General features: G+C 41.9%; 2 protein-coding genes across 3 annotated transcripts in view; both read right to left on the reverse strand.

Annotated features, from left to right (window-relative positions):
- The window catches only part of LOC115192093 (vesicle-fusing ATPase), a 39,047-nt gene extending 24,875 nt beyond the window's left edge, over positions 1-14,172 (reverse strand). For both annotated transcript variants that reach the window (XM_029750219.1, XM_029750218.1), the window contains exon 1: positions 13,984-14,172. In XM_029750219.1, the coding sequence (XP_029606079.1) occupies positions 13,984-13,995 (12 nt within the window). In that variant the 5' untranslated portion in view covers positions 13,996-14,172. The remainder of the gene's footprint in view (positions 1-13,983) is intronic.
- Positions 14,173-15,472: 1,300 nt separating this feature from the next.
- On the reverse strand, positions 15,473-21,243 carry LOC115192095 (cyclin-dependent kinase 5 activator 1). Its single transcript, XM_029750220.1, has 2 exons — positions 20,495-21,243; positions 15,473-19,503 (listed from the first exon to the last, which is right to left on the reverse strand). The coding sequence occupies exon 2, from the start codon at positions 19,381-19,383 to the stop codon at positions 18,442-18,444; it is 942 nt and encodes a 313-aa protein (XP_029606080.1). The 5' UTR covers positions 19,384-19,503; positions 20,495-21,243; the 3' UTR covers positions 15,473-18,441.
- Positions 21,244-21,446: the final 203 nt, after the last annotated feature.

Genomic DNA, 21,446 nt, shown 5'->3' on the forward strand with positions numbered 1-21,446 from the left:
GTAGCATGCACAAACAAGCAAGACATTGCATGGTTTTGAAAATGTACAAAGAATAAAACCCTTCACATAAATACCTTAATTCATAACAGAACTCAATGCATTTAATGAGACACCATTTGAATTCAAAGTAGTCACGCCCCACAAACCCTCTGGATTGTATTCAAAACATATATTACAAATGGCTCATTGGTGGTGCTATGAGCAATTCGGTACTAAGAATAGAGGGTGTCCAGTGATCCGTCTTCTGATTGTGGTATAATTACACACACACACACACACACACACACACACACACACACACACACACACACACACACACACACACACACACACTCCTAAATCTTGATGCCCAACACCAATCTTTACATGAAACCATTGTAAGCGAGTCAACAAGAAGGCCATAGGTCAGATTTTAAAGGGCATTTAGAGTCAGCACAGGGATATGTGTTATGAATTCAGAAGCAGCTAAAGACATTATTGAGCTAATATGGTAGGTTTGAAAGCCAATTCCTTTTTCTATTTCAGATAAATCACTTTAAGTTAGTTCTTAGCTGTCTTCCCCTACTGGGAAGTAATTACATCAAAGTTGGAGAGATGTGATGGCAGGGAAAGACCATGCAGACACATCACTTTGACTACAACGCGACTATACTGTGACTGCACTGTTATAGCCCTGCAGGGTATGGTATGATTTGTAGAGGAAGATTCAAAAAGGTCATGTGCTTGTATTTCTTCTGTGCAATTTGGCTACGTTGTGCAGTAGGGAATTTCCCATCCTATATTTGAGTGACACAATATAGCTGCTAAATGTGAAAGATGAGAGATAATTGTTACTTGATTACTATAATTTTTTATATCCTTTTTTGCATATGTCCAACCGGGAATTTCTCCATATATCTGGCTAATGTCGCTACCAAGGATGTCTATGCCTTCTGGTTCCATTCCAATACAATTAAATTCACATGAGTTATATTTTGCTCTGTCCTCATTGGCTGATTCTGCCACATGCTGATTCTGTTTGACATCTCCAGCAGAGATAGAGGAACACATCACTGCTTAGTGAGTGAACGCATCACAGCAGGGCAAGAGGACACATTTGAAGGTCACTCTTGTCCTAGAGAAAACACCCTGATCATCACCCTATTCAGAATCAGAGAGAATACCTAAACTCAACTATGAGATCTTCTTGTTTTGTGCAGTCTAAGCATAATCACATTCAACTATCAGATTAATTGTATTTCTGATGAAAAGAGTGTTTGAACTGTTCAAGCCTATTCCACTGCAATGCCCCTACAGCACATAGAGTAGCACTCTCTCTAAATATAGCTGCTGCTCAATACATTTTAGTCATTTAGCAGACACTCTTATCCAGAGCAATTTACAGTAGTGAATGCATACATTTCATACATTTTTTTTCTCATACTGGCCCCCAATGGGAATCGAACCCACAACCCTGGCGTTGCAAACACCATGCGTTGCAAACACCATGCTCTACCAACTGAGCTACAGGGAAGGCACTGAGCTACAGGGATGCAATACTCATACAGATGAAGGCCATACACCAAAACAGGGATTACAGATTACACAGATACCCACACACTACACTCATTCACATTTATATATGTACACTGGGGAGAACAAGTATTTGATACACTGCCGGTTTTCCTACTTACAAAGCATGTAGAGGTCTGTAATTTTTATCATAGGTACACTTCAACTGTGAGAGACGGAATCTAAAACAAAAATCCAGAAAATCACATTGTATGATTTTTAAGTAATTAATTCGCATTTTATTGCATGACATAAGTATTTGATACATCAGAAAAGCAGAACTTAATATTTGGTACAGAAACCTTTGTTTGCAATTACAGAGATCATACGTTTCCTGTAGTTCTTGACCAGGTTTGCACACACTGCAGCAGGGATTTTGGCCCACTCCTCCATACAGACCTTCTCCAGATCCTTCAGGTTTCAGGGCTGTCGCTGGGCAATACGGACTTTCAGCTCCCTCCAAAGATTATCTATTGGGTTCAGGTCTGGAGACTGGCTAGGCCACTCCAGGACCTTGAGATGCTTCTTACAGAGCCACTCCTCAGTTGCCCTGGCTGTGTGTTTCGGGTCGTTGTCATGCTGGAAGACCCAGCCACAACCCATCTTCAATGCTCTTACTGAGGGAAGGAGGTTGTTGGCCAAGATCTCGCGATACATGGCCCCATCCATCCTCCCCTCAATACGGTGCAGTCGTCCTGTCCCCTTTGCAGAAAAGCATCCCCAAAGAATGATGTTTCCACCTCCATGCTTCACGGTTGGGATGGTGTTCTTGGGGTTGTACTCATCCTTCTTCTTCCTCCAAACACAGCAAGTGGAGTTTAGACCAAAAAGCTCTATTTTTGTCTCATCAGACCACATGACCTTCTCCCATTTCTCCTCTGGATCATCCAGATGGTCATTGGCAAACTTCAGATGGGCCTGGACATGCGCTGGCTTGAGCAGGGGGACCTTGCGTGCGCTGCAGGATTTTAATCCATGACGGCGTAGTGTGTTATTAATGGTTTTCTTTGAGACTGTGGTCCCAGCTCGCTTCAGGTCATTGACCAGGTCCTGCCGTGTAGTTCTGGGCTGATCCCTCACCTTCCTCATGATCATTGATGCCCCACGAGGTGAGATCTTGCATGGAGCCCCAGACCGAGGGTGATTGACCGTCATCTTGAACTTCTTCCATTTTCTAATAATTGCGCCAACAGTTGTTGCCTTCTCACCAAGCTGATTGCCTATTGTCCTGTAGCCCATCCCAGCCTTGTGCAGGTCTACAATTTTATCCCTGATGTCCTTACACAGCTCTCTGGTCTTGGCCATTGTGGAGAGGTTGGAGTCTGTTTGATTGAGTGTGTGGACAGGTGTCTTTTATACAGGTAACGAGTTCAAACAGCTGCAGTTAATACAGGTAATGAGTGGAGAACAGGAGGGCTTCTTAAGGAAAAACTAACAGGTCTGTGAGAGCCGGAATTCTTACTGGTTGGTAGGTGATCAAATACTTATGTCATGCAATAAAATGCAAATTAATTACTTAAAAATCATACAATGTGATTTTCTGGATCTTTGTTTTAGATTCCGTCTCTCACAGTTGAAGTGTACCTATGATAAAAATTACAGACCTCTAATTGCTTTGTAAGTAGGAAAACCTGCAAAATCGGCAGTGTATCAAATACTTGTTCTCCCCACTGTATATATACACATTTTCAAACAGTCCATTTATATTTTCCAACAGGGCTATACATTTGGGTAAGGTTTTTTCTTCGACTTAGTAGCCTCGTTTCACTGCCAAAAATAAAATTAAACCATCTAGTGTCCAGCGAAATAACAACACAATGTCAAATACAGGTAGCCTAGTCAAATAATTAACATCCAATCACATTAACCGTTACTCTCTTGCGGGAATTCCACTATGTCACGTCCTGACCAGTAAAGGGGTTATTTGTTATTGTAGTTTGGTCAGGACGTGGCAGGGGGTGTTTGTTTAGAGTGTTTCGGGGTTTGTTGGGCTATGTGTTATGTAGAGGGGTGTTTGTTTAGAGTGTTCCTGGGTTTTTGGGTTATGTTCTAGGTTAGTGTATTTCTGGATCTTTGTTTTAGATTGTTTTAGATTCCGTCTCTCACAGTTGAAGTGTACCTATGATAAAAATTACAGACCTCTACATGCTTTGTAAGTAGGAAAACCTGCAAAATCGGCAGTGTATCAAATACTTGTTCTCCCCACTGTATAAAGGCACATAGCATATACATATAGAGATGCGACTATAATTAAGCAATAATGCATGAGGGGGTGTGGTATATGGCCAATATACCACGCCTAAGGGCTGTTCTTAGGCACGACGCATCGCGGAGATATAGCTATAAAGACACACAACCCATGTTGTTATAACATTTTCAATATATGCAGAGAGATATCTGGTGCTTAAGATCATAAAAACATAGGCCTATAGAAATATTAGTGAGACTAATGTTTTTGTTGTGTGACATATCTGAGGTTAAAAAAACATGGCTGCAGACTGAATATTTAAATGAGACCAATTTATATGTCAGATACAACAGTGCTGTGTATTACTGAACATGTGACTAACAGCGAGGGAGATGTTTGACACTGCTATTCTGAGATAATTAGTTTACCTAAACTAGCTAAATGAATTACCCATTTATTTATAAGGGCCTGTGGAGAGCTAAAATGCTTTCGTCATTAAACTCTCCTCAGGTTCATGTTTTTCATATTTAAACGGGTCTTGGTCTCATCACGGTAGTGCTGAGCGATTAGTGATTTTTGAGGTCGGTTTTGTCACACCCTGATCTGTTTCACCTGTCTTTGTGCTTGTCTCCACCCCCCTCCAGGTGTCGCCATCTTCCCATCATCCCCCGGTTCTGATCATTCTGCCTGCCCTGACCCCGAGCCTGCCATCCTGTACCTGCCTGACTCTGACCTGATCACGAACCTCTGCCTGCCCTCGACCTGCCCTTTGCCAGCCCCGTGTTTTTAATAAATGATCTGATAACTGTACTATCCGCCTCCAGTGTCTGCATATCCTGAGTCGTGATAGGTTTGGTTTCGGTTTGATTATGGAAAAAATGATCAAGGTTTTACGCATTATGCATTATGCTTTATGAAATAAAAATTATTTTAGAGCTTTTTAATGGAAATTGCCAAAACATTTAAAATATTCTATTGCCTCTGTCAGGTCCACATTGGGTAGACATTGGGTAGACAAAATAAGAAATGACTATGAAATAATACAATTTTCAGTTGTGTATACTACCGTTCCAAAATTTGGGGTCACTTCGAAATGTCCTTGTTTTTGAAAAAAAAGCAATTTTTTTGGTCCATTAAAAATAACAACAAATTGATCAGAAATACAGTGTAGACATTGGTAATGTTGTAAATGACTATTGTAGCTGGAAACGGCAGATTTTTGATGGAATAACTAATTGATCATTAGAAAACCCTTTTGCAATTATGTTAGCACACCTGAAAACGGGTGTGCTGATTTAAGAAGCAATAAAACTGGCCATCCTTAGACTAGTTGAGTATCTGGATCATCAGCATTTGTGGGTTCGATTACAGGCTCAAAATGGCCAGAAACAAAGGACTTTCTTCTGAAACTCGTCAGTCAATTCCTGTTCTGAGAAATGAAGGCTATTCCATGCGAGAAATTGCCAAGAAGCTGAAGATCTCATACAACGCTGTGCACTACTCCCTTCACAGAACAGCGCAAACTGGCTCTAATCAGAATAGAAAGAGGAGTGGGAGGCCCCGGTGCACAACTGAGCAAGAGGACAAGTACATTAGAGTGTCTAGTTTGAGAAACTGACACCTCACAAGTCCTCAACTGGCAGCTTTCTTAAATAGTACCTGCAAAACACCAATCTCAATGTCAACAGTGAAGAGGCAACTCCGGGATGCTGGCCTTCAATTAGACATTGTAGGGATCTAGCTTGCAGACTTAACATAAAACTTGAGTCATCGGCATACATAGACACCTTTGTTTTTAAGCCTTGGATTTCTAATCCTCTAATGTTGTTATTGGATCTGATTTTAATAGCTAGCATTTCGATGGCCATAACGAATTGATATGGTGACAGGGGACACCCTTGTTTAACTCCTCTTGACAATTCAAAACTCTCTGAGAAGTAGCCGTTATTTACTATTTTACACCTGGGGTTGCTATACATTACTTTTACTCTTTATAAGAGAATCGCCAAAATTGAAAAAATCCAGGCATTTATAAATAAAATACAGTCTTACTTTATCAAACGCCTTTTCAAAATCCGCTATAAATACCAGGCCTGGCTTCTTAGATGTTTCATGATGTTCTATTATTTCTAGTAGTTGTCGTTGTCACGGTTGTCGTTGGAAAAGGAGGACCAAAATGCAGCAGGTATGTGTATGCTCATCTTGACGTTTAATAAATTCAAAATGAACACCAAAATAACAAAAGAACAAACGATCAACAAAACAGTCTGGCAAGGCACAAGGCTAAACACAGAACAATCTCCCACAAATGACAAACACAAACACACCCTAATATATGGGACTCTCAATCAAAGGCAAATAGTCCGAGGAGGCGTACCGGCGACCAGATGCGCTGCGCAGGCATCCTCCTCCCAGGCTGGATGCCCACTCTAGCACGGCATCTGCGCGGGGATGGAATGGCGCGCACCGGACTGTGCGTGCGTATGGGTGAGATAGTGCACACCTCAGCGAAACATGGCGCCCTCCACCTCATACGCTCCTCCATATAACCACGGGTAGCTGGCTTCTGGCTCTTCCTTGGCCTAGCCAAACTACCCGTGTGCTTCCCCCTAAAAATGTATTGGGGGTGCCTCTCGTGCTTCAACGCCAGTCGTGTTCCTCGGAAACGTTCCCGGTACATACCAGCCTTTCGCCTTTCCTCCCTCTCTCTTACCACCTGTCTCCATGGAAGGCGATCCTTTCCTGCTTGGATCTCCTCCCAAATGTAGGAGCCTTCTCCCCCCAAGATCTCCTCCCAAGTCCATCTCTCACCATAGTCCAACTCAAAATCCCTTTGCTCCTTCCTCTGCTGCTTGGTCCTTTGGTGGTGGGAGATTCTGTCACGGTTGTCGTTGGAAAAGGAGGACCAAAATGCAGCAGGTATGTGTATGCTCATCTTGACGTTTAATAAATTCAAAATGAACACCAAAAGAACGAACGATCAACAAAACAGTCTGGCAAGGCACAAGGCTAAACACAGAACAATCTCCCACAAATGGCAAACACACCCTAATATACGGGACTCTCAATCAAAGGCAAATAGACAACACCTGCCTTCAACTGAGAGTCCCAACCCCAATTAACCAAACATAGAAACACACTCACTAGACTAAACATAGAATACATGAATATCAGACAGTGCCCAACAAACCCCGGAATACTTAAATCAAATGCCCCTTCAACAAACACACCACCCCGAACCACATAAAACGAATACCCTCTGCCACGTCCTGACCAAACTACAATAACAATTAACCCTTATACTGGCCAGGACGTGACAGTCGTATATTATCTCCAATGTATCGTCCATGTAAAATACCTGTCTGATCAAGATGAACAATACCTGGTAAAACCCTTTTAATTCTGAGTGCTATGCATTTCGCTAGTATTTTGCATCACAACTTTGAAGTGTAAGGGGCCTCCAGTTTTTTAGATAGACTGGATCTTTCTATTTTCCATCTGGGTCTTGTTTTAATAATAGTGAAATCAGACCTTCCTGCTGAGTACCTGACAGACTACCATTTCTATTGGAATAGTTAAAACAATCGAACAATGGAGCTTTTAGTATATCAAAAAAGGCTTGATATACCTCTACTGGTCATCAAGCCCTGGGGTTTTTCCAGACTGAAAGCATTTAATAGCCTCAAAAAGTTCTTCCTCTGTAATTTGGCCTTCCCAACCCATCTGGTTTGGGCTTAGTGGGACTATCATTTGTTTTTCAACAGGACAATGCCCCAACACACCGCCTGGGTGTGAAAATAGATTATTTTTCACACATTATAGCCATCAGACTAGCTATATCAAAATCTAAAATGGATAACCAAGAAAAGAGATTGAAGTGATGGTGGAGGAAATAGCAACCAGGAAAAGGTTGCTGTTGGGGAGACTTGATAACTGCGGGGTCACTGCAGAGACCAAAACGAAAGGATGGGTGAGAGTGGCCAAGACTGTATCTGCCGTTGGGGGTATGGCAAGGGACAGTGACGCCGTAAAAAAGAAGTGGTCCGACATCAAGTCGGCTGCTAAGAAGAAAGGAGCTAAGAGACCATTCATGTGGACCAGCTGGAGGAGAAGGTGTTGTCCATCATAGAGATGGTGGTAGAGGGACTGCGCGACCATTAAGTTAGTTAGCTACGTTAGCTAGCTAACATGTAAAGACATTATAGCCAACATAGCTAACGACGTTAACGTTAGCAAAGTCAGCCAAGTTCTTCTTTGCAAATTGACAAGATAGCGCTAGTTATTTAACACTTCTATAATATATTGTTAATTACTAGCTAGCTAGATAATGCGTGTTTAATTTGTATTCTTGCTGTATTTAAATATCTGGTAGCCAACTGTGTCTGTGGCGCAAGAAAACGTTCATGATTACAAAAGTATTCATCTGTCTCAAAACAAGGGTTTAGCTGTCCTAAAGTTAAGTACATTTCCAAGAAGAAATCCTAAAGCATTATTTTCAAGAATCCCATTTCTTCTTAACTTTTTTCTTAGGAAGAAACTTAGGAAAAACCTTAAGAACATTTCCAATAACTTTATTGAGGAATAACAACTTTGCTTAACTTTCTTCTTAAGTCTACAGTTAAAGAAAAAATGGCATTTAAGTAGAAATTCCTTCTTAAGAAGGTTTTGTGAATCCGGCCCCTGGCCTCCACAATCCCCCGACCTCAACCCAATTGAGATGGTTTGGGATGATTCGGACCGCAGAGTGAAGGAAAAGCAGCCAACAAGTGCTCAGTATATGTGGGAACTCCTTCAAGACTGTTGGAAAAGCATTCCAGGTAAAGCTGGTTGAGAGAATGCCAACAGTGTGCAAAGCTGTCATCAAGGCTTTATCTTGGCCAGGTCGCAATTGTAAATGAGAACTTGTTCTCAACTTGCCTACCTGGTTAAATAAAGGTGAAATAAATAAATAAATAAATAAATAAATAAAAGGCAAAGGGTGGCTATTTGAAGAATCTCCAATAGTGGCTAACCAGGGGTGGGATAATGTCAATATGGCTTTTATTGGATAGTAGCCGGGAGTTTTATGTTTATGACAGTCTGCGATGGAACACATGAAAAAATGCATGTAGTGTACTTTCAGAATTGATTGGCGAGCTAGGTACTGGTTGCTCTCGATCTTCCTCTAACCTAACGGCAGAAATCCACCTAGCACGTTGTGGGCGTTGAAACAACGAAACCCCATTAATATTCAATGTAGGGAAGCCAAGTGGGCAGGAACCGTTGGGCGATACAAGCATGGCGAGGGAGCATAAATAGGGCGGGACCAAAGTTGGGAAAAGCTGAACATTTGTTGCGTACTCCTCGACATCACGTTGCTGTTGACCAATCGAGGCTCACTATAGTTTCCAGCCCCTACTGGATTGGCTGTTGATACCTAGCACTACCTTGCCTGCTTGCTAGCTTGCTAGCACCGACATGAGGGTGAAGCTAGTGTGGCTATCCATATAGTGGATCACTGCAGTAACATTGCAGGCGTAAAAGTGTTTCCATTGTCTTGCAGCCGACATTGCAGCCGACATGGCAGTTGACTGCCGACTGACTGAGCTACAAAGAATTGCATCAAAAATAACTTCTCATTATTATTTGTAGATCAGTCAGTCCCAATTTACCCATGATACATTACGGTTTTGATCCTCTCCAACACGGACCATCTCTGTCCAAGCTGGAAAATTCAGGCGCAATTGATTATGGTCATTGTTGTTAATTACCATGTTTCTGCTCTGAACTAGGTTGAATATTTGCATATCCCTTTCCTGCAGTGAAATTACCTATTTTTCATAATTAATAAACATAATTTTTTTAAACCTGCTGAAAATCCAGTGTTTCTATGTCAAACAGTTTTGCTATAAGTCAGTATTCTGTGATGCACTGTATATAAAGTGTAATATTGGGATACAAACACAAAATGTAATACATTTCAACTCTATATCTGACATGGTACAGGTGCCTTCTTTTTTTTAAGCCCATAACCATGTGTGTGAGCTGTATACTTTTGTTTCAGAGTAGATTTATTTAATACTACCAAGAAACACTCTGTGTTACCCTGATTTAGCCCACTGCAGTAAAAGGTTAATGAAAACTACAACTCCCTTCAGTCCTTTCTCTCGTGAATTATTTGACTTCTCTCTAGAGAAATGGCATGCTGGGCTGAACTAAATGGAATTCAAGTAATTGGACCGACGTCGGTCAATTAGTTGTTTAATATCCCAAAAAATAAAGTCTCGGTTAATTGCTCAGCGCTTCATCACAGTCTCAATACACTTCAGTCTGGGTCTGGCTATAAGTGTTCTGGTCCAGTGGTGGCTGGAATGGAATAAATGGAAACTCTGTGTTTGATACCTTTCAATTAATTCCATTTCAGCCATTACAACGAGCTCGTCCTCCTATATCTCCACCCACCAGTCTCCTCTGTCATGTTCTAATTGTGCCAGTCCATACTACCAGTGCAGTTATGACATTATTATGACATCCTTATGAAGACCTGTATGCACTGTTGGAGGCAGGGACAGTTATGGACAGAAAGTGGTTGTGTAAGGTCGTTTAGTTTACTGCTAGTAGTTAAGTTGCAGTTTGTGGGAGTCATAGTTTGGGGTGGTTATCGGTTGTAGAGGATGTGTAGAGATTCACAGGAGGGAGAATGCTATCTAATTCAATCTGTAATTTTCTCGTATCCTGTCACACTCCCGCAACAATCTTAAATCCTGATTCTTGTCATGTTGAAAACCTCCCCATTCCATTCCATCTTGCACAGAACACAGATTTTGCTGAGTAATCTTTCCGCTGCACTGTTGTGTTTGTTTATTTACAAGTTGTACGTTACATAAACATAACATGTTAACATAAATAAAGAGGATCGGATGTCAACATAGGATGTAGATTCTCCTACACCACCGGCCATATAAGAGATGCCCATTTAGACATTACTACAAGGCCATAGATGACCACACATACAGTACCAGTCAAAAGTTTGGACACACCTACTCATTCAATGGTTATTCTTTTTTTAAATTATGTTCTACATTGTATAATACTAGTGAAGACATCAAAACTACATAATAATACATATGGAATGATCTAGTAAGCAAATGTGTTAAACAAATCAAAATAGATTTTAGATTCTTCAAAGTAGCCACCCTTTGCCTTGATGACAGCTTTGCACACTCGGCATTCTCTCAACCTGCTTCATGAGGAACACTTTTCAAACAGTCTTGAAGGAGTTCCCATGTATACTGAGCACTTGTCTGATTTTCCTTCACTCTGTGATCCAACTCATCCCAAACCATCTCAATTGGGTTGACTTTGGGTGATTGTAGAGGCCAGGTCATCTGATGCAGCACTCCATCACTCTCCTTCTTGGTCAAATAGCCCTTACACAGCCTGGAGGTGTGTTGGGTCATTGTCCTGTTGAAAAACATGTGATAGTCGCACTAAGCGCAAACCAGATGGGATGGCATATCGCTGCAGAATGCTGGGTTAGCCATGCCGGTTAAGTGTGCCTTGAATTCTAAATAAATCACTGACAGTGTCACCAGCAAAGCACCCCCACACCATCATACCTCCTCCTCCGTGCTTCACGGTGGGAACCACACATGCGGAGATCATCCATTTACTTACTCTGCGTCTCACAAAGACACGGCGGTTGTAACCAAAAATCTCAAATTTGGACTCATCAGACGGTCTGATGACAGATTTCCACCGGTCTAATGTCCATTGCTAGTGTTTCTTGGCCCAAGCAAGTCTCTTCTTATTATTGGTGTCCTTTATTAGTGGTTTCTTTGCAGCAATTCGACCATGAAGTCCTGATTCATGTAATCTCCTCTGAACAGTTGATGTTGAGATGTGTATGTTACTTGAACTCTGTGAAGTATTTATTTGGGCTGCAATTTCTGAGGCTGGTAACTCTAATGAACTTATCCTCTGCAGCAGAGGTAACTCTGGGTCTTCCTTCCCTGTGGCGGTCCTCATGAGAGTTCTCTAGGTCTACTGTTCATAGTGAATCCGGGTCCTTTCCTATGTTTTCCTCTTAGTAAGGGAATTTAGAAAGGAGTATTCATGTAGGCTATTTCCCTCTGTTGTAAAATGTCCACTGTGTGCTGTGATACCATCTATGTCCCTCTCAGCAGCTCTGACACTCTAGGCCCAGCAACAATATGCAGTGCACTCTGCAAGGGCGAGGGAAGGAGGGAGACCAATGCCAGTGGACACATACCTTGTGAATGACTAAAAATGTATCATCAGATGCCTTGGCTCGGTACAGAGATGCACATTCTCCCTCTCGCTCAGGCATAGATTTCAAAGCGTCTCAATGCCTGTAATGCAAGTACGTCGACTGAAATGATAACAAATAAACAAGTCTGTCGACTGAAATTATAACAAATTAACAAGTCTATCGCCTGAAACAAACTTCTGAATCCGGTACACTTATGTACAAAAGCTAATCATTGCCTTGACACTTAATGGCAAGGAGTAGAATACTATCTTAAAGAATGACATTTCGGTTATTTTCATAGTGTAAAGATTGCATATTCAATACTGTCTTGTAATTCCATTGGGGCCATTATACTAGAGCACTATAGGGGAAAATATTTGGTTCACCCAAAAATGCCTTGTCATGTAACTCAGCAGTGTATAGGGCCCTCGAATTTGTGATAGACACCTCTGGTGGAGATTTTTTTAAATAACACAACAGCTCTAGTCAGACTTTCACAAATTGTGCCTCTGGTCATGTCTGTGTGCCAAAGGTGCCCTGGCTGGATGCAAACCCTGCTGACAAATCAAAGCTGTCTTGTTGTAGATAGGCCTATCTTTCAACAAAGAATTCACTAAGAATGGAAAGGTGATCCTTGTGGTTTCCGTTTTCAGTCCTTATTCTCAAACCACAGAGGGGTATTGCCAATAGTGTCTTCTGATACAAGTTTGAATAATGCAGGCGTGCAACAACATCAACCAATGGAATAGGCTTTGATTTGAAAATCTCATGCTATTATGCCCCACCTATATTACAATTTTGCCTGGAGCTATGTAAATTATATGGGCAAGCTTAAATCTCCACATCATGTAATGGTTTTAAACTGGGAGAGACAGGAGAAGAGCTTCAATCAGCATTAGTGATGGGCCTACATGCCAAGGTGCGTTGCATAATTTGACAGTCGACCAGCTCTAAATGGTGCTCCATCCTGTGATTATAATCCAGAGATATACGGTATTTCCAATAGCAATTTGGCAGCACAGTGGCACCAGTCTCTATCAGCAGGCCAGGCAGGTCATAGCTAACCTACATAATGCAGCAGAAAGGTGTTGTCTGTTCAAGTTGAGCGTAGCATATATACCTGCGGCACTCCAGGAACAGGGTTGCTTACCCCTGCTATAGATTGTGGCTGGACAACATTGATGAAATTTAGGCTTCAAAGAAATTTGGTGGCCATAAGTGATTTTTTGGGGGGGGCTTTTTAGTTTTAGAGTTAATTTCCTGCAATTGTTTGTTCTACCATTCTAACTCTCAACAGTAAATTGACCCTGACTGAATTCCCCCCAAAATATTTGTTTTTGTTTTTTGAAATTGATCCATGGGCATCCAAAAGGGGGTTGCCCAACCAAGATCTATATAGCGCAAAAATAGCGTTCCAATACAAGAAAGCACAGATTATATTCTGGACTCCCAAAACTGCCATAAACTATACAACCTAATAAAAAGACACCCGCGAGGTCGAGGTTGTGCTATGGACAAGGACGCATGTGTGCGCTGCTGTGATATGCTTTTCACAAAATTATTACAAGCACTTTTTGCACAGATATCCTATAAAAGGTTTCAATTGCCCTTTTAAGCATTCTGTCGGCTAAAGGGCATGTAAAATCCAGGATTATCTTTAACCGATTCACTCAGCTAATGCAGTGGCTAGCTGTAGAGGCCGGTAGCTTCCTAGCTCTGACTGTAGGCTGATTATACAAGACAGATAAATTGTTTCTGCGACCCGTAAAAAAAAGGTTGTGCGGGAGCCTATCAAACTGAATGCCAGGGCGTAAAAAACATTCTGCATCGAAATAGCTGAGCCGACGTCGAATTTGACATTCAGATACGATGTTGCTGCAGCTAAATTCTTGCCTGTAAACCATACGTCGCACTCGGCATTGTACCCTATTTACAATGAAATAAAATGTTAATTTTGACAAGGAGATATTGAACAAACGAGAAAATATCTTACCCGGGCCGCCATATTCGCGTTTGGGGATGTTCAGAGGTGCAGCTCTGAATGGTAATTCATACGGCAGTCGGAAGCACTGACAGTAGGACTGTATCCTACCTATCTAGCTACGCAGGAGGAACCAACGCTACACACACTGCACGACTGACGAGTACAATGCATTCGATTTTGATTGGCCGAATTCAGAGGAAGCCCTCGATGAACGTTCTTCTTCTTCCTCGTCAATGATCTCGTGCAATGCACGTCCCTCACGTTGCACGATTGATGGATAGGCTGGCAATCTTATGGAATGTCCCCCCTCCCACTCTCACACACTCTTATCCATGTAGCCTATTCTCTGTTTAATATTGAGTATTCTCAACAAAATTATTTTGTTAAACCAAGCTATGACCTAAACGCCACATTGTATGTAGCCTAGCTTACCAGTAAATAGTATGGGCTAACCAATTACGCACACAATGTAAGTATTGGAGTTCATAGATTGACATCGTGATCTGCAATTTTGAATAAGCAGCTAGAATCTAGATTCTAAACTGTGCTGGGTGTGTGGTATCTTGCGAAGGCGCTCCTTTCAGCACTGCAGACAGCGCCTCTACATTGGTCAGGACCAGGGACAGCGGCCCTCACACTTACAAACGGCCCTCACACTTACAAACAGCTAGCTGCTCGTTCAGCCCCACCAACCGTGGACAGTTCCTCCTAACCCCTCCACCACTTCAGAGAAGGCCATTCCGCACTGCAGTTGCCCACCCCGCTGCAGATTGGCGTTTGAGCAAGGCAATGCGCACCCAGTGTTTTTAAGGGGGGTTCCTTTTGAACGAGACAAGGCGCAAAATGGCTAATCTTAATCACATAGTAAGTCGTCGTTTGGAAGGCAAGGTGATTTGTAGACCTGTGATTTTCCGCAGTTCGACTGCAATGTAATCGTCTCAAGTCAGCCTGCCATGGATAGTAGAGGCTACCTCAGCAGTCTCACAGCAGACATGGCTATAGTTTGGCAGACATATTAAGCAACCTAATCCTCTCTTATCCAACATTCCACCCAGCCAATCATAGGGAAAGGTGAAGCTATTTCCACGACGGTACTTAGATACAGTATCTATCCTCTCAGATCTCCAAGCTACAGGTTGCTCAGCATTCCTGATGATGGGCCACAACTCTCTACTGCCTCGTTGTGGCTAGACTGGGTAGTGCAGGCGCATGGGAAGTTAGGTTATTTTTACTTTTTTACAGGGATGGCTTCCATGGCCTACAGATGAAGGGAAGATTTTTCCCCTAATATTGTTTATACAATGCTTTATATGGCTAGGAGGTGGAAAGTATTTGGCCTGTCTGCAATATAGTTGTATAGTGTGTGGTCCCTGGGACAGGATTGGTGTATCCAATACAGTGAAAATTCCACCAAGCCTTTCTGTCTAATGTTCAATGTTCAACATTCCTCAATGTTCAGCATTCATTCACATGATCAGACATGAAAATGAACATTTAATAAAGACTTGCAAATGTATTTTTTATATAAAGTTAATTAATGTAACAGATGATGAAATTCTTCTCACTCACATACATAGTCACACATCCACATACATTAGTCACAGATTGCCTCATCTTCACTCTAATAACACTATTTTGAAATGAGTTGTTCAACAAAGTTGCACACAATATGATTCACAAATTAAAAGGGGAAAACATTTAATAACCCCATTAACTTTGTATTGTACAAACGTGTTGTCTTGTTTGTGTTGCAAGTGAAAACATGGCACATAGTTATGACTTTGTCAAGAAACCTAGGATGCAAGGTGAACTTCACCCCTCTCCATAAATTTCCATAGAGTCCTAGGCTGTGTTCCATTCCAAACAGGCTGAGTTTTCTATTCCAAACTGGCTGGGTGTTCCATTCCAAACTGTCTGGGGGATCCATTCCAAACATTTGTTTCCTTCCCTCTGTTCTTTGCGACTTGCCCTTGCTGAGTTGAATGGACTGAATAGGTGAAAACAAAATGGTAGAAACTCCACCTGGCAGTCACTATCTCTGTTGCTTTACACAATATAAAAGTCCAAGTATAGAAGTTTCACTGCTTGTCATTTGCACTACATTTCTACTCATCAGTATTATTGGCCAGTTTACACATGTGCATTTTCATGGAAGGCCTATAGATAGAGTTTGCAAAATATCCAGATGTCAATATTTTACCATTTACTGTAACTATCTGAAATTGTAAAGATAATAATTACACGCATTCAAATGTGGTTGGAGCTATAAACATTAATAGCAATGAAAAGAGAGCAATATTCAAATTTTCACTTACTAGCATCAATTTGGAAGCAGCAAACCCTCAGTGAATTATTTTTCTTTTCTTTTCAGTAACTATTTCAAGCACATGGAAGTGTAAATGACTGTATTGTATGAGAATAAGCACTGAACCCATACCACAGAACTCGGTTCAACAGCAAAGAAAATGTCTTGATAATTATAATTCCAATTTTATCTGAAAGTTATACATCAGCTATCTACTGTTCAATCCATCCCAAACACATCATACAGGAAGAACGTGTATGCAGGCTCTGCAATCTAATTTTCATATGCATATTTTTCATGAGGTTTGAGACTGCTGATAATATCAATGGCAGTTACAATTGAGCGCTACGTAGCCAAGTCAGTGGAGATTCTGAAATGGACAGATAATTCATATTTCTCTTGTTACATGTTGCCATTGGTAGAACACAAGTCACTGGCTCTGTCATCTCCAACATACATACACAATAATATAATAATAATTAATGAAATGTATAGGATGATTGCATGACAAAGTCTTTCTTGTTCTGCATGATGATCCAAGACTTGCCTTGTTGTTTTTATAAATCATAATCTTCAGAGCGATATGGCACAACCTTGCAGGAGGTGGGATTTCATCAAAACGACGACTTAATCAGTAATCATGATTTCATAATTATTTAAGGTAAGGGCAGCATTGCAGCATACTGCTCTGTCTAAAATCATGTGGGCTATGTCTAAAATGGCATCCTATTCCCTATGTAGTGCACTACTTTTGGCCATAGCAGCCCATTACATAGGAAATAAGGCGCCATTTAGGACTTTGTCGTGGTGTGCGAACACAAAGCTGCATGCTAGGAACCCATAGAAGCACACATGCATGTCAACACAAGTCGTTACATAAATAACCATCAGTGGGGAGGAAAGAGTCTCTTTAAGAGATGACTGAATGGAGAATCCATTTTGTTCTGTCCTCAATGGAAACCAAGGAGGTGGACACATCATATGAAGTGCCACAATAATAGTCTCCTGTAGTTCTCAACTAGTGTTGTTTCAGTGCAATGGAAGTCAATCAACTCAGCAGTATGTTCTACTGGCATTCCATATCACTTTCTTTGACGAGGACTAGCCTCCTCTCCATACCAAAACACAAATCAGGACTTTGGTGGGTGATGAGGTTTGGCAATGTTACCCTCTTTTCTGTAAATGGTGAAATAAAACCAGGCATGCTTGTTGTGGGAAGAAGTGCAATGTTGTGGGGGTAGACTTGGGCAGGGCTATTGTTGGTGGTGAGGTAGGGGGCATTGGCAATTGTGTGGGGGACATTAGGAAATCAAGACGTGTAAAGACGTGATGTCCTGAGTGGACACATGATGACATGGGACGTGGTCTCATGCGTAGTGGAATCATGATGTTTCTTGTACCCCACATTGCCTTGTTGAATCCACACGGATCCTCTCTTTAGCTTTGCTTTTGGTTGCTTTGATGACTCTCTTATAGTTTATTAGTTTTTTCCCCCTAAGTATGTACAGTACATGAGCAGACTACTACAGTGAAGTTATCTGGTGTTTCCACTCTCTGTGTTAATATTTAGGGTCATTGAGGATGCCAATGCAGCTTACAGAGGGGGAAAAGGGATGCAGGAGCCTCACAACTTCTGAAGTTCCTAAAGTGATTCTCTTGACTCTGAATCTGGACACATAAAATGTATCTGTCTTTTACTCAGCCATTCTTCTTTTTACTCAAGTCATTGACATTTGATTACCTGTTTTGGGTTTATGAGGGGTCATCATTTTCTATCATTGTAATCTTGTCCGGTTTGGCTGCTATTGAAGTAATATGTAATATGTGTCCAGCCCCAGACCACGCTGCATCTCTGTTATCAAATGTCCTGAAGGCAGTGTTTTACTGTTGACTCAACATAAAGGTTATCAGTAATTGTATCTGTGTGATTGCCTGTAAGTACTATAATGCCCAAATATTGTTAACATGATATATGACACCAGAGCCTCCTGATTGGTCATTATGGGCTTCCAGTTAAACCAATTTCCTCCTAATTCAAGATGGGAATACCAGACAACGGTCCTGTTTTTTCTGTAGTCGTGCGTGCCACCCTGACCCTATCCACATCCCACCCGTCCCACTTCTCCCCTGTTCTTCCCTTTACCGTTCTCCCATGGTTCCTCTTATCGGTCGAGGCCTATCAACAACCTTGTCTTCTCTTCCTCCTTCTTGCTCTCGTTTTTGAGGTCGGCAAACACCTGGGTGAAGTAGTGTGGGTCGGAGTTGATCTGCAGCATCTTGCCACTCATGCGGTTGATGATTTCCAGGCAGCGGTCCCAGAAGGCCTCCTTCTCAGCCTCGACCAGGAAGGGCTTGAGCGGGTAGGAGATCTCATTGCCCATGTAGGAGTAGGACAGGTAGAGGCAGGTGAGCAGAGAGGCTTGCAGCTCCCGCTCGCTGACCACCTCGGAGGAGACCACATCACGGCACAGCATGTAGAGGAAGACCACGTTGGCTGGGGTGATGAAGCCCTGGTCCTGCCAGCCCTGGAGGAGGAGGGAGCGGTCCACGCTTCGCAGCCACAGCACCGGGTCGGTAGGCGACAGACGCTTCAGCCGATAGCAGCGCCGGCACAGGAACTCACCCAGGCTACGCATTAGCTCGCTGGTGGAGGCCTGGACAATCACACGCTTGGGCGTGCCAGCGTTCGTTGCCTGGCCCCCCGTGGAACCAGTCAGCGGGTTCTTCTTAGCGGTGGCAGAAACGTTGGAGACGGTCTTGGAGGTGGGGAGGGTGGCAGCTATGGTGGGTTCCTGCGTGGTGAAAGAGGACAAGTTGGCGCAGGACTGGGACTTCTTCAGCTTCTGGCTGCTGGTGCTGGTGTGCTCAGTGCTGAACTTCTGCCCGTCGTCTGGTGGGAGCTTTTTGGAACCTTTCCTTTTGGCCGATACCGCCACAATGCGTTTCCATGGCAACACACTGATGAGGGACTGGCGCTTGAGGCTCTTGGCGTCCTTGGAGTTTTTGCTGTTCTGGACGGCCGTGTAGTGGCCCACAGTGTCCGGGCCATCTTCGAACAGGGCTGCTTTCCGGTAGCTGGGGGAGAGGGACAGTACGGTACCCATGGTTCCTCTGGGGGAGAGAGTTATGGAGGGAGAGTTGGTTCTCTTCTCTGGGGGATCTGACAAAAGTGTTTTTAACGGGAAGAACCAAAGATTCTTGTTCTCTGAGTGGAGAAATGGTACCTGTCAATAAACAGAGGGGAAAGTGCATTACAAAGTAGTATGCTACAGCTTTTTGTGCATGGTAAACATTTGGTATTTGGGTGAAAATTGTATTGAAAATAAGCTGTACATTGATTGCTGAATGCATTTCCAATGGTTATTAAAACAATAATTGTGGATCTTGGAAAATGCTGGGGTAAAGTATTTTATGATCAAATTCCTTTACAGCTTGGTTTGAATGAATGAATCAGTTCCTTATATGTGTGTTAATTAGGCTATGAATAATTATCACGTTTATTAAATAGCTTATGTTTATAGGAGATTCATAGCTGCAAGTTTTTTTTTGTTAGTCACAGATAAATTAATAGACCTTGGGCTATATAACACCTCTTAGACAGTTAATTCATAACGGCCAAATCTCGCAGCATTCACTATACAATTATGTTATAAGGATTTGTTTAATATTCATTTCAATCGTGATGTTAATATCATTGATAAAATGAATTATGCCCAATATCTCTAATTTCGAATGCAAATTAAAATTAATCTTACCAGGCCAAACATTAGATCGATAATATGAATTTTATATAAGAAGCGAGATAAGGCCATGGAAGCATGATAAAGAAATGTGCGCAAGCATCCATCTTAACTTCAAAATGGAAGCCTTGAATGAAAACACCATCCCCTTTAGCACAATACAGCTTTGATATAGATATAGATGTTATATTTGTTGATGTTACATATTTTTTATTTGTGATATTGATAAATGTTGTTTATTGATGACACATGACATGGAGATATAGAAATGCAAGCAAAAAAAAAAATGCAAGCAAAAAATGTGCACTCTAATTTTAAAATGGTTCCTTAATCGTGCCCAATAAAGACAAATACAGTGCAATGATTAAAAAAACGAATATACTGTATTGTTAATAGCATGTTGATTAAATCACTTGATAATGATGGTGACAGAAGCTTCAGAATAACAACTGCTCATAACGCCACCATGTCTTACCTTCAAATCAGTAGAGTCTTCTGGTATAATCCATACAGAATCACGGCCTGTAAAATCTTTACTTTTAGTAAATTCTTGAGTATCTTGTTATGATTGTGATTAACCGTTAGGCCTAATAGTTGTTTTTCACACCGAGCTGCGGCCACTGGCACAAGCGCTGTCCACGGTCCTGGGGTATCGAGGGGGGAGCAATACAAGGCGCTATGGAACTGAAAGCTCAACGAATGAACGTTTCCCGGTTCTTGTTGTGTCTATGTGTGGTGTCTCAATCTTCAGCTAAGAATAATGGAATATTCTCTTTCTCATAGAGGGTAATACCGGTACACAGCAGATGCGAAATGTATTGCCAACACTCGCTATTAGAATAAAAATGTATTCCATTGAAGAGAAAAAATCAATAGCACGGCTGTTATCTCAGTCCACGCGACGAAGCAGACAGAGGGGGGTATCTCTCTCAAACACGCCGTAGGGAAAGTCGAAAAAGAATAAAAGGAAGATGTAAAGATAGAAAAGAAAACGATCAAATGTATACTACAGATTCTAAAAATAGATGGCTTATCTTTAAGCAAACCAGCATAAATCTCAACGCTTTGATGCAGGCATCTGCAGATATTCGGGTTGGCTGTGAATCTGATATGCAGGCATTCTATTGGTCTGCGCTGTAGGCTGCTGTTTCTGCTATGTCGCTCTTGCAATCGTAGCGCTAGAGATGGTATTGTCTGTGGATGTGTGGGTAGCCAACCGCTGGGTGCTCGGTCCATGGTGCTGAATCCGCTATCCAGAGGTGCCCTTCACTCCACTGACAACCACTGACAACCAATACAGCTACGCCATACAAACTAGTTGGATACTCTCATGTAAACTCAAACCCCATTGGCAAATCAAGATTTATCCGTAGGTGTATATCTTTTAGATAAACATGCATTTGTAACTGAATCTGATGGTGAAATTC

The sequence above is a fragment of the Salmo trutta genome, chromosome 4 (assembly GCF_901001165.1).
Source record: "Salmo trutta chromosome 4, fSalTru1.1, whole genome shotgun sequence".
NCBI lineage: Eukaryota > Metazoa > Chordata > Actinopteri > Salmoniformes > Salmonidae > Salmo > Salmo trutta.